Below are 13,211 nucleotides of genomic sequence, written 5' to 3' on the forward strand. Positions count from 1 at the left end.
TGTGGAGAGAACATGAAAATGGTTACTTACCTGTATCTGCATTGCTGGTACATGGATGCTCCCCTTTCTTCTTCTGGAGGTCACATGCTGCCAAATTTCTTCACCGTCCTTCTGTCCCTGCTGTGCAGCCTGCTCTGAATCTTCAGAATGTTGTGTCCATAGAAGCATATCCTGACGTCTGTCCAGGAAATCTTCAGTTTCTCTTATGCACTGCAGGATCGATACTTGTTTCTCCAGACCTTGAACCTTCTCTTCCAATATGGAGACCAGCTTGCACTTTGTGCAGACAAAGTCGCTTCTGTCCTGTGGAAGAAAGACAAACATGGCACATCCTGTGCAGGTAACAACAGCTGAACGCTCGCCATCCATATTACCTTCCTTCTACGAGCTTCCTCAGGAGTTGTTGTAACTACTCAGAGAAGCCTGCAAGATGTAAGCCTCAGTGGGCTCTCCCAAGGCGAACTCCCTCTCTTAGCCTCTCCACTGTTCGCCGCTCAGCTGGTTCACAGCTGGCTGCCTTTTTATAACAGTCAGGCCCACTCAAGGCTCCCCTGGAAGAAAGCACTCCCAATTCACACTTTTCAAACAATCAAGCACAGTCAAACTGACAAACTGCCCTGCTGCCTGGGCATTGAACTCGCAGGGCAAAATCCTCAGCTGGGGTAAATAGCATAGTGAGTGGGACTCCATTGATTTACACCAGCTGAGGTTCTGGCCTGTGGTTCCTGGATGTGACTCACTGAGCACTGTTCGCTCCCTGTCTGGTGTCACATGGTGCATAGGGCCCATCAAGCAGTCTTTACACCGCAGGCAGCCGTGCTGATTTCCATGGCAGTAGGGTACTATTTAGCACGCCGCAGGGTGATTGATTCGGAGGAGCCAGGTGCATTCACAAGGTGGGTGCTTGTTGCATGGAGGCTCTACCAGCTGGGCACTGATTGAGCAGGCCCCTGTACTTGGTGCAGACACAGACCCCTGGTTGAAGGCAGGCTTGACCCTCTTGGGGATAGGTTTTCATACACTGGGGATGTGCCGGGCCTCTCTTAAAGCAGGCTGAAAACCCACCATTGCAATAGCTTCTCAGTCTCAGACTCTGGACAGTTGTCTGCATTTCTCAGCCTGTCTGCAGGAGGCTCTGCACTCTAACCAAGAACTTCCTTTCCTTCACTCTCTCTCCTCTCCTTCCTCCTCCTCTTTTTCCCTTTTCCTTCCTGCCTCTCTCTTCCTCTGCCTCCTCTCCCACAGCCCACCCTGATCCCCTCTTGCCTGTCCCCCTCCCCACACCCTTTAATCTGCAGCAGACCCGTGGTTGTTTCACAGCACCTTCCGTCCTATTTCTCCAGTTCTCCACTGCAAGAGGTCCTCTTTCTAGCTTCCTTGTTGCACCAACACAGCCCCCTCCTCAGCCCTCCCCACGACGCTGTCGCGCCCATGGGAGATGACAGGCCGAGAGGTACGCTGGTGCTCACTAACTCGCTGCCACTTTCGCAGGAACCTGATGTTACTGTAGCTCTGCCTCACACCAGCCTCTCCTAAGCACGCTGAATCCCCCCCACACACACACTTCTGGCTGGCCCTGGCTGCCTTTCTTTAGTTTTGCTTTGCAGCACCATGTTGTGATGTAAGCGGTGAACTGTGAGCCCAGCTGCCATCTGGCCATGGAGCGTGTTTGGAAACCCCAGGGTGGGGGTGCAGTGACCCCTCTCCTGTTTTACTTGACTCTTTCAGGGCATTTGTGTATCTCAGCAACCTGCTGTACCCGGTGCCGCTGGTGCACCGCGTCGCCATTGTCAGTGAGAAGGGCGAGGTGAAGGGCTTCCTGCGCGTAGCAGTCCAGGCCATCTCAGGTACAGTGGGTGAGCAGCAACTGGTTTCCAGTGGCAGGCAGATGCTCTGAGCTGGCCATGCCCTAGTGCCATAGTGAGTCTGGAGAGCCAGTTCTCAGGGCCATTGCATTTCATGGAGACATATGCCCTTTCCTGAGCGTGATGAGCCCCGTGCTGTGTGCTCTGGCTGGTGACACCAATCCATTAGTCCACTAGCCTAAGCGTTTCTTCAGACCTTGCTCTCCTTGTTGCATTGTGCACAAGAACTCCCCCCCCACCCAAAGTGGGCCCATGCAGTATTGCACACACACGGGATTTGCTGGGAGGTATGCCACTCACAGACCACCATGCAATGTCTTCCTGCTCTAGGAATACAAGGACATCCAGCTTCCTGTGGTAGGAATTGTGGGTGCTGTAGGCCAATAGGCATCACCTGTACTGTCATTAGAATTGCCACAAGAGGGCACTCATCACTCTGTGGGTTATATTGTATGCGGCTCCCGCCCCATGCAACTCTTCTGACTTCAGTGGGTTACATGTGGTGTAAATCAGTTCAGCATCAGCCCCCGTGTGCATGCGTCAATACGTTCCAAGATCCATGCCTTACCGGGACAAATTGCTATCTCCTGGGGTGAGAAGGAAATTATTTTGTCCGATTCTTCAGTCCCAGGCTTCCCCATCAATTGGATCCAACCTGATCTGGAAGGACCTCTCATTCATGGTATGCAAGGGGAAGTGGGGCATGTCATAGATTTATCATAAATAGAGCCCGACCCTGGTGGAACTGACCCATCTGAATTATCAGTCACCTTGAGCAAGGTGAATCATAGATGGGGTCAGTTCCACCAGGATCTGTCTCTATTCATGATAAATCTAGGGCTGAGGAAAATTAATAGCAATGCTTTTTTCTTGCATTTTTCGTTTCAGGTACTTATTCTGCTCTGCAAGTACAACCACCATCCCCAACATGTACATGCACACACAGCTATTCTAATAGGATGCTCTTGCAAAGAAACTGAAAACTCTGCCATGTCATGTCATGGTTTTATGATCTGGGCTATCATCCGCTTAACTAGCAAGGGCATTAGTGTGGTGCTGTTGGTACCAATTTATAGATGAGTGTGCACATAGATGGCTGTTAGCTAATGCAGAATTGTTGACCATCTCTCTGAAACAAAGGCTGGAAAGCACTTCTTGCAACGTTTCCATGATTGCCTTTTGAAATTCACTGGTTTTCATCAAGTTCTGCAGTCAGTGACCACTCAAGCGTTCCTTGATGAAGAAACTCAGGGAGCAGTGTATGAAAGGTCACAATCCAGGAGACCTTGACTCTGGCTGCGATCTGCTTTGGGAGTGACTTTTTCTGGCCTTTCTGTAATGTCTTGCTATGTTTCCTCTTTCAGCGGATGAAGAAGCCCCGGATTATGGTTCGGGAGTACGGCAGTCAGGGACAGCCAAAATATCCTTTGATGATCAGCACTTTGAGAAGGTACAGTATGGCAGCCAGCCCCAGGTGAGAATATCTTTCTGTGAACTTAGCTTGCTGGGGAGCGTATTGTTTCCTGTTATTATTCATATCCTGATAACAGTCCATTCCTAATATTTTATCCTATTGGTCTCAGACTGCAGAAGAATGGGAGTGCCCTAGATATGATGCACTTTGAGATGGGAGAGGGAGTGATGACCACATCCCTCGTGGGCCTGAATGTTGGCCTCAGCCACACCAGTACAAACATTGTGACTGCAGTGGCCTGCTAGCAGAGTGGCGTGGGCACTACCCTTGCTGAATGGAACTGGAGCCTCTGGTTCATTTCACGCAGGCCAGTGAACAGCTGCTAGATGACAGTCACTCAGTACAGACCTAGGTCAGGTTTGAACAATGTCGTAGCAGCCAAAGGCTCCCTCTCTCATAACGGATCCCCTGGGCCGCTTGACCCTGTCCCTTCGGCCAATCTGTGCGCCATATGTTAACTCTGAGGCTTCACATGTTGCGGTCACAGAACTGGTGCCATTACTGTGGTAGGGGAGATAAAAGCTGAGGCCTCTCATGCCTGGCTGGGTGTCTGCCACGCAATACAGAAGGGAAGGCACACCAGGCAAGAGACGGAAAGGCTGCTCATGGCCGTTAGCAAGGTGAGCGTGCCATCAGGACCACGGCCTCCCTACACACACGGCCTCCCTGTTCCATTTCCTCTTGTGCCTGGCAGTTCCAGTCTGAGGCCTGTCCCATGCCGGGGATGTCTCGTTCGGGGACCTCGCAGGAGGAACTGCGGATTGTTGAAGGCCAGGGGCAGATAACTGACATCGGACCTTCTGCAGATGAAGTCAACAACAACACCTGTGCAGGTGAAAGGCTTGTTTTAGTCCAGGGGGAAGTGGCTTTGGGCGGGAGCTGTGTACCTAATAGGAAGCAAAAGAATGTTTCACTGCTCACTGGATTGCAAAGGGCCAGAGCCTCAGCTGGGTGTGAACTGCCAGCTCCATTGAAATCAGTGCTTGTGTTGGTGTGTGGCATGCTGGACGTTCACTAGGTCTTGACAGATGCTGTCTGGAGTTTTTCTAATGTCTCTCCTCCTTCCGCAGTGACTCCAGATGATCTCCTCCTGAACAATCCAGAGAAAGTTGCTCTAGATGAGCCATTGGAAGCAGTTCTGGACCATCTGACGCTGGGCAGCATCTTCACCTTCCGAGTGACTGTTCTGCAGGCCTCCAGCATCTCTGCAGAATATGCAGATATCTTCTGCCAGTTTAAGTGAGATGTCCTCAGATCCCTCTGCACTGCTGGCATTTGTTCCCTCTTCCTGTCACTCTGCCTTTGCCTCAGTCAGAAGGCTGCACTCCCCAAGGAGCGTCATGAACAGATAGCAGGGGCATGCAACCGCCCTGCCCTTGCTAGATTCCTAAATGAAATGGGATCTCGGCTACATGGCAGGGGGTCTCTGGGCAGCCCTGAGATGGAACAGGGCAAGCGCCTCGACCTAAATTGGCCACACTGTCCTCTTCGCTTCTGAATTTTTGTCCATTGCCTCATGAAAGAGGGAAAGAACCGAGAGAGAGGCACGCAGTGCAGAATGAGTCTGTTCATTCACATGGGGACTGATCCAAAGCCTGCTAAAGTTAGTAGACGTCTTTCCATGGACGGCAGTGTGCGGTGGATCAGGCCCATGGAGAGCTGGCTTTCTGTAGCAGCCAATCTAAACTTATAGAGTGCAGCCCCCTGGGGGGAGGGGAAATGAGTCATGTTCATTCAGACCTGGGGTAGTCTACGCTGGCTCCCACCTCACTCTGTCATTCTCATTTCACCCTGCTGACCACACAGCCGCTGTAACAATCTTCCCCCCTTCGCAGCTTTATCCATCGTCACGATGAGGCCTTTTCAACGGAGCCCTTGAAGAACACAGGACGAGGGCCACCTCTAGGGTTCTATCATGTCCAGAACGTTAGTATCACTGCCCAGGCTGTTTTCTCTCTGCCCCGTGATATTCAGGGTCTGCCCAGAGCATAGAAACCTTCTAATCCAGTACTCCCCAAACTTTTTCTGTTGCACCCCTCCTTACCCATAAGGGAGTCTGTCCGTGTCCTGCTGGGGCCCAGGGACTGCGGCCGAGAGTAGAGCCGCAACCAGGACTGGGGCCAGGGCTGGGGCCAGGGCCAGGAGTGGAGCTGCAGCTGGGGCTGAAGGTGGGAATGGAGTGGAGCTGGATGCAGGGTTGGACTGGGTGGCACTTCCTCCTTGCCCCCGTGGAGCCTGACTCGGGCCCTGCCATGCCCCCGTGAATGTTCCTTCATGCCCCCCTCATGAATTAACGGGTTGTCACATATGTCACACTTGAACAGCAGCTGGCAACAAATACATTGATTGTATTTTGGTGGGGGAAGAAACCATGCGTGTGTCCTTCTGACTGTCACGGGCACTTCTTCAGCTACCCAGTGAGCAGCACAGCCTTGCCTGTGTTCATGGTTCTCCGTCACAAACACCAACAGTCCGTTTCTGGCCCACCATGTGCCCCTGTAGTCCTCTGTTTCCAAACAGGACAGGACACAGCACAGGTATGCAGTGGGAGGAGCACACAGCTACTCTCCTCCACCCAGGCCCCCTGCCCTCCCCCAAGCTCCCCCTTTTACTTCCTGGTCCTCCCAATTGTATATCCTCCCAGTAACTAAGCCAGTTACCTGTTAGCCCAGCACTGCCCCCCAAGTGTCAGTAGTCTCCACCAGTAACAGGTTGGTAGGCTCCAATTACACCTGCAGCCTTCAGTGACCAGTGTGCTACAGCCAGCTCTCTGTCACACCCCCCTTGCTGAACTTTCCCAGGGTAGGTTTTTGTCAGCAAATTAAGTCTCTTCTAGACAAGAGGGTGTCTGTGTGAGAGGAGAATGGCAGAGAAACCAGAGAGTGCTACAAAGAAAACAAACAAAAGACTCTCTTCAGGGGAGGGATAGCTCAGTAGTTTGAGCATTGGCCTGCTAAACTCAGGGTTGTGAGTTTAATCCTTGAGGGGCCCATTTAGGGATCTGGGGCAAAAACTGGGGATTGGTCCTGCTTTGAGCAGGGAGTTGGACTAGATGACCTCCTGAGGTCCCTTCCAACCCTGATATTCTAAGGAGCCCAAACTTTCTAGACCCTTGTGTCTAACTTGCCATGCCCCTGAACAATCATCTCTCTCTGAAGCAGCACAGGGCCTCAGGCTAACAGCAGGCTAGCTCTGGCCTAAGACCAGGTCATTAGGGGTTGTTATCCTTCCCCCTTCTCTTCCCTGTGTCCACGCTCACATGACCACAAACACTGTCACAGCCTGGGACTGGCTTAAAGGTGAAGCCTGGAAAACCAGCTCCAGAGAGAAGAATAAAGGCCATTGTTAAGGTTCCTTCAGTCCTGCTGGTGAAGGTCATGGCTCCTATTCCTGCTCTTCATATTTATTTTGACGTTATTAGCCTCTCCTTCAAGGACCTGGTATAGAAAAGCTGTAGAGCTCTGTAGTAAGCCCTGGCAATATGGGTCCAGATTTTTCTGATGCTAAATGTCTCCGTGAGAAGCCTCAAGGCCTATCTCACCATTTTGCTCTGGAAGACAAACCACTCCCATGCAGAAATATTCACCCCTCCTCCTCCTCCTGCATAGATCAAAGGGCTGCCTTAGTTTTGGGAAAAATAAACCAGCAGCATTATGCCATCATTGTGTAAGTATGACATAAGCAAAAACCCATCAGAGGGGTGAGCTGAGCCTGTTTCCTTGGAGAAATACCATTTACTGGTAAGCAAAGTATTGTGTCTTAGTTGCTGGTCTGTTTGATGTCTGACCTAATAAGGCTCTGATCCATCACATGTGTAACCTTAAGAGTGTGAATAATCCAGTGGAAGTCAAATGCTTAAATCCTTTCCTGGATAGGGGCCTAGATGAATGGATTGCTGCTGTATGTCATTTTAAAGTGTTGTTGCTTGTCCCCTGCTCCCCTCTCTCTCAGATTGCAGTGGAGGTGACCAAGTCGTTCATTGAGTACATCAAAAGCCAGCCGATTGTGTTTGAGGTGTTTGGGCATTATCAGCAGCATCCCTTCCCTCCTCTCTGCAAGGACGTGCTCAGGTCAGTGTGTTGTAGGGAAGGGGTAACATCCAGAGGATGGGCTTACCCCTCTTGTTGACTCAGACTTATTTTTTAATTCTGTAACCAGAGCCTCATGTAGGATCTGGACCTAGGATCTGATAAAACCTATCCAAATCAATGGGAATCATTCCATTGGTTTCCTTGGGCTGTGGATCAGGTCTATAAATTCTGTGCAAAGACTCTCTGGTATCTACAGCTTAGCAGTACTGAATTCTTCAGCATCTCGAAGCTTTAACTAAGAATCCAGAGTTTTCCATTCCTCTAACATGTATGAAAATAAAGATGGATCTTCCTAAATTCTTGGCCTCAACATCATGTGGCAGTGGTTTCCACAGTCTAATGAGATGTCGCCTGCAAAAGTATATTGTGACGGGGCAAGGCCAGATGGCTATAGTAAAGTAGTGGGGAACAGGTATGTTAGCCCCAGGCTAAACAAATCCCTGATAACATGGTAACCAAATGGCAGTTGCTCCAGGTTCATCAAGACACCTGGGGCCAATTAACATCCTTCTAGAAAGCAGTGGCAATAGCTAGGTTGATTGGGACACCTGAAGCCAATCAAGGGCTGGCTGGAACTAGTTAAAAGCCTCCCAGTTAGTCAGTGAGGTGTGTGTGTGTCAGGAGCTGTAGGAGGAAGCCATGCTCTTGGAGGAACTAAGCAGTACAAATCTATATCAGGTGCAAGGAAGGAGGCCCTGAGGTAACTGTGAAGGAGATTTTGAGTGAGGGCTGCTGTGGGGAAGTGGCCCAGAGAATTGTACATGTCCTATTTCCAAAAAGTCAGCTACCACAGCTGCTACTAATAGGGTCCCTGGGCTGGATCCCAGAGTAGAGGGTGGGCCTGTCCCTTCCCTGATTAATCACTGAGACTGGGAGACAAGAGAGACTGCAAGGGAGAGTTGCTTCTTCTCACCTCCCTTGCTGACTTATGATGGAGTGGGAGGGATAGCTCAGTGGTTTGAGCATGGGCCTGCTAAACCCAGGGTTGTGAGCTCAATTCTTGAGGGGGCCATTTAGGGATCTGGGGCAAAAATTGGGGATTGGTCCTGCTTTGAGCAGGGGGTTGGACTAGATGACCTCCTGAGGTCCCTTCCAACCCTGATATTCTATGAAAGTGGTTCAGTAAGCTGTGACCCTTGCCTCTAAAGAGAGAAGGGCTACGTGGAGGGTCACAGTGAGCCTCTGAGGCTAGTGAAATCCACCAGGAAACACAGGAGACAAGGACAGAGCTTTGTCACAATATCCTTTTGTTGGTTTTGAGTTTTCTACCTTTCAACTTCATAGAGAGTCCCCTTGTTCCTGTGTTTTGAGGAGGGGAGCTCTGGCTCTACCTTCTCTAAACCAGTCATTTATTTTGCATACGTTCTTTCATCTGAGTCTCTTCTCTCCACAGCCCACTGAGACCATCCCGACGCCACTTCCCCCGGGTCATGCCATTGTCCAAGCCAGGTAGGCCATTGTTTTTCCCCTTCTAAAGCACATTAAGCTTCAGAAGCCACAACTTGGAAGTACATGGAAATTGGGGGAGAATTGGTCATTCCTTGCTGCACTGCTCTGCGATAACACCATGGTCACCTGGTTTTGTTCCCAGTAAGGGTCTGTGTGGTGGGAAATGGTGTTTCAATAACAGGCTATGGGTTCTCATGCTGTTTTGCTTGATGCATTGCATAACGTTCTTAAGATGGCTTCTGTAAATCAAGCCACTCCACTGGGGGGGAAGGAGACCATTCCAGGCTAGCTAGTATTCGTGGTGTATTGGTTCTTTGACATGTCCATGTTGCCAGCCATGGTGTGTAGCTCTACAGAGAAACTGTTCATCTGGGGAACTCCTCAGTGTTGCAGGTGGGGGGAGCTATTTCTGTGGGAATGTTCACTAGAGAACAGTCTTGGTGGCGAGATGAACAGGAAGGCCTGATGATGCTAGCCACGTTGCCTTTTGCATTTGCTGCAGAAAGGGGCCCAGATAGCGATGGCTGAGTGTAAAGCGGGGTGCTGGCTGGAGCGGCCCATGGGCCGCACAGTGAGTGATGGCTAGCACAGGCGGTTTGATTTTTTACTGGACCAGGGTTACTGCCTTGCGTTGACTCGGTAGCAGAGAACAGGACCTCAGAAAATCTTGACAGTATCAAGAAATCAGCAGTAGGATAATTCAAAGCGCTCTTAACCTGCCAAGTCTGCTCATTAGGATCTTGTTAGCTCAGAAGCAGGCCTATCCACTGGCATGCTGAGTACCTCCTGCACTCCAGCAATCCTTCCTCATCCCTTTCCCTTCCTGCAGGGATGCCTCCATCCTTTCACTAGCCGTTGTCGTCCATGAAGAGCCATTCCTTGGTGGTCCACTAGCACTATAACCTCATTGTTGAGTATTCCACTTGCTATAGGAAAGGGTTCCTGGACTGACATTAAATTGCCTCCCGTTGGCGTGCGCATCCAGACTGCAGAATACCCATCCCGGGGTGTCTCCACTTCCTCCACTCTTACATCTCCCTGCCTCCTTGTTAGGCAGAGGTGTGCTACAGATCTGTCCTGACAAACATTGATTTGAGTGGGACACCTGTTTAAAGCAGGTTTCAGAGTAACAGCCATGTTAGTCTGTATTCGCAAAAAGAAAAGGAGTACTTGTGGCACCTTAGAGACTAACCAATTTATTTGAGCATAAGCTTTCGTGAGCTACATCATTTTCGTGAATTGCATCCGATGAAGTGAGCTGTAGCTCATGAAAGCTTATGCTCAAATAAATTGGTTAGTTTCTAAGGTGCCACAAGTACTCCTTTTCTGTTTAAAGCAGCGGCTCGGAGAGCTCAGGAGTGGTTAAAGAGGGCTGAAGTGTGCAACATTGGCAAAGCAGACTGCATCCCCTGTCTCCACAATGTCCATTCGCTCCTGCTCTGTGTCTCAACTGTTTTGCTTTGTTTGGGGTTTTCTGTTTGTTTCCCTTCCCTTCACCCTGAAGAGCATGAAAAACCCCTCCAGCTGATAAAATATTTGGTTCCCGATGTGCTAGCCAGCTCACTTCTGGATGCACTCTCTGGGCATGCTCTCTCTCTGCTGCTTTGCTCAGCCACCTTGTTCTTGCTGTGAGAGTGGGAGGAGTCCAGCCCTGTGCCCTTCCCCACCCCCCTCCCACCTGTAATGAACTTGCTGTGAGAAAGGCTCTGAAACCTGGTTGGTTCCTGGACACTGCTGTGGAAGATCCCACTGCTACTCGGGTTTCTAGCCATGCCTCCCCTGGGGAATGTGTCCGTGTAATGGCTGGGGGACACCCATAGAGCTCAGTACTGAATGGCATTGCCATGCCTGTTCCCAAAGCAGTACACAGCTTTCTGAGGCTACATGCATTTTGGCATCTGACACCTGAGTCCCAGTGGTTTTCCTCTCAGCCTAGTGTCTTGGTTTGCTGTTGCCTCTGTGTGTCCTGCTTCTCCGTTCTGTGATTTGGGGTCAGGCCTCTGGCTGGAAGTGCCTGAGCGGGGCTGGCCTTTCAGAGGGCAATGCTTAGCCAGAGCATAGCAAAAGCAGCAATCACTTCTTTTGCGTGTGTCTTGTCTCTCATATACACTGTGTGGGCCTGATCCTTTGTACCCTGGCTCCCCACATCGGCCCACTGGCGTCAGTGGGACTACGGACAGGAGTATGCACCACAGTGGGAGTAAGGGTTCACAGAATCTGACTGGGTTCATGTATCAGTGCATGTTCTCCCCTCTTCTCTTGGCATGTTGGGGGTCAGAGGTCATCTCCAGCTGGGGCTAGATCTCGGCTAGCTGCTCTCCTAGACAGTCACTGCCAGTGTCCTGGCTCTGACTGACACTCATCTCCTGAGTGGTGCAGTGAGTCCAGCTCATACTTCAGCAGCTTCTTCTTTCCTGTTTTGTAAGTCTTATTTTCTGCCCGCTGTAGTGCCAGCGACGAAGCTGAGCACCCTGGCGCGTCCCAGCGCCGGGCCCTGCCAGTGCAAATACGATCTGATGGTCTTCTTTGAGATCTGCGAGCTGGAGGCCAATGGCGAGTAAGTACCGTCCCCTCCTGAGGGCTGACCAGGGAACCAGAATGTCCCACTGTCGGGGGACCCCATCCTGGAGAGCTGTAGGGGGAATCCTACCCTGGGGAGCTCACCTGTCAGGGAAGGTCTAGACAACACTTAGTCCTGCCATGAGTGCAGGGGACTGGACTATATGACCTCTCGAGGTCCCTTCCAGTCCTGTGATTCTATGCCAAACCACAGTGTCACCGTTTGAGATGTCTCTTGCAAAATGGAACGAGTTTCTCCCCAAAGGACAGCGTGGTCCGGAGAGCTATGGGAATTGTGCTTATGTAGCTGCCTCATGTAGAACAATGAGAAAAGGAAATCAGCCAGTAATAAAATTGCCTTCCTCCCCACCCCATCAGCCAGCCACCTGGTTGATTTAATTACAGCTCTTCCAGATGAAAGGTCTACTGTATGTGGGAGCAGCTGCCCCAGTGCCAGGTGCAGGGCACATGTAGGGGGCCCTGCATGACCAGCAGCAGGCTTTGAATTGCTTGGTAGCTGTAGGAAGAGCCTGGGGAGAATCTTTCCAAAGCACACTCATTAATGAGCCTATGTGCAGCTAAGGGAACTTACAGGGGCATTCAGAACTGCCACTGCGGAAGGAGCATGGGCCTCCCAATGCATTCCAGGCAGGATTTGCCGGTGAAAGATTGACAAGATGTTGGGAGTCGGGGCAATAAGTGATGCAAAAAAAATAGCCTGCCACAAGTAAACAAATGAGGGACATGGGAGTACGCTAGTGTGCAGCTGGGGAGCGTGGGACAAATGCAGCAGAAAAGCATTTGCAAACAAACCACAGTTCCTTGGGCTAGTGCTTGCAATGGCTTGGCACTCGTCTAGACTCTCACCTCCAGCCTAGAGTTCTCATTTGAAGGAGTTCTTTATTCCCTGGCTGTTTGGTGTCACACTGATGGTGAAGACATCTCACATCTGCCCTGCTCCCACAGCCACCTCTTTCTGGGATTCACACAAGAGATTCGGTGACAGTGGTTCATCGATAATGTGCAGATAGGGCTGCTTTTAGATGACCCATGCAGGGGGCAGACAAAACACCATGAAACTTGGGAGAGCAGTCACATGGCGCCAAAGGGAATTCTCACAGGGATCCACTGGAAAACAAACCACAGGTTTAAAAAAAATGTTGGCACAAATTATTGGTCGGGCAATTGGGCATAACAATTAAATGTCTAAAATCACAGCCTGGTTGTGGGTAATTTGCAACTGGGACCAAGGGGCAAAACTCAGCCAATAAAGGATTCAAGCACCTCTGAGTCTGGGCGTTCTAACGGCTCCACTGATGATCAAAGACATCCAGTCACCTGCTGCTGCTTCTGAGAGAAAGTCTGTTTGCTCCTTGCATGGCCTCTGTGGAGTCTGGGCCTGTGTCTGGTCTCCAGTGTGCTGGGATGGGCTCAGGACATTGGTATGCCCTTTTGCCAGCTGAAGGGCTGAGTCTAAATCTCTTCCAGTGATCAGAACCCTCCCTGCATGGCACTGGCAACACAAATGGGAATCAGAAAAGGGTGTGTGTGTGTGGAGGGCCCTAGGGTCCTGTGATGTGCACCTGTGTGAGCCCTTGTGCCCTGGTGGGTGCATGTGTAAGATCTCCAGGGACCTGTGGGGTGCGTGTAAGGGATCCCCAGGCCCTGGGGGGTACATTTGTCAGATCCCACGTGTCCTGTGGGGTGCCTGTGTCAAATTCCCCAGACCTCGGGCGGGGAGGCAAGTGTGAGATCCCCCGGGACCTTGTGGGG

General features: G+C 50.9%; 1 protein-coding gene across 4 annotated transcripts in view; it reads left to right on the top strand.

Annotated features, from left to right (window-relative positions):
- The window catches only part of KIF1A (kinesin family member 1A), a 223,114-nt gene that overhangs the window by 164,406 nt on the left and 45,497 nt on the right, over window positions 1-13,211 (top strand). For all 4 annotated transcript variants that reach the window (XM_084639637.1, XM_084639634.1, XM_084639635.1 and 1 more), the window contains 8 exons: window positions 1,729-1,847; window positions 3,230-3,315; window positions 4,034-4,172; window positions 4,410-4,578; window positions 5,175-5,265; window positions 7,291-7,409; window positions 8,824-8,879; window positions 11,328-11,436. In XM_084639637.1, the coding sequence (XP_084495763.1) occupies window positions 1,729-1,847; window positions 3,230-3,315; window positions 4,034-4,172; window positions 4,410-4,578; window positions 5,175-5,265; window positions 7,291-7,409; window positions 8,824-8,879; window positions 11,328-11,436 (888 nt within the window). The remainder of the gene's footprint in view (window positions 1-1,728; window positions 1,848-3,229; window positions 3,316-4,033; window positions 4,173-4,409; window positions 4,579-5,174; window positions 5,266-7,290; window positions 7,410-8,823; window positions 8,880-11,327; window positions 11,437-13,211) is intronic.

The sequence above is a fragment of the Lepidochelys olivacea genome, assembly GCF_965140295.1.
Source record: "Lepidochelys olivacea isolate rLepOli2 genome assembly, chromosome: 9".
Taxonomy (NCBI): domain Eukaryota; kingdom Metazoa; phylum Chordata; order Testudines; family Cheloniidae; genus Lepidochelys; species Lepidochelys olivacea.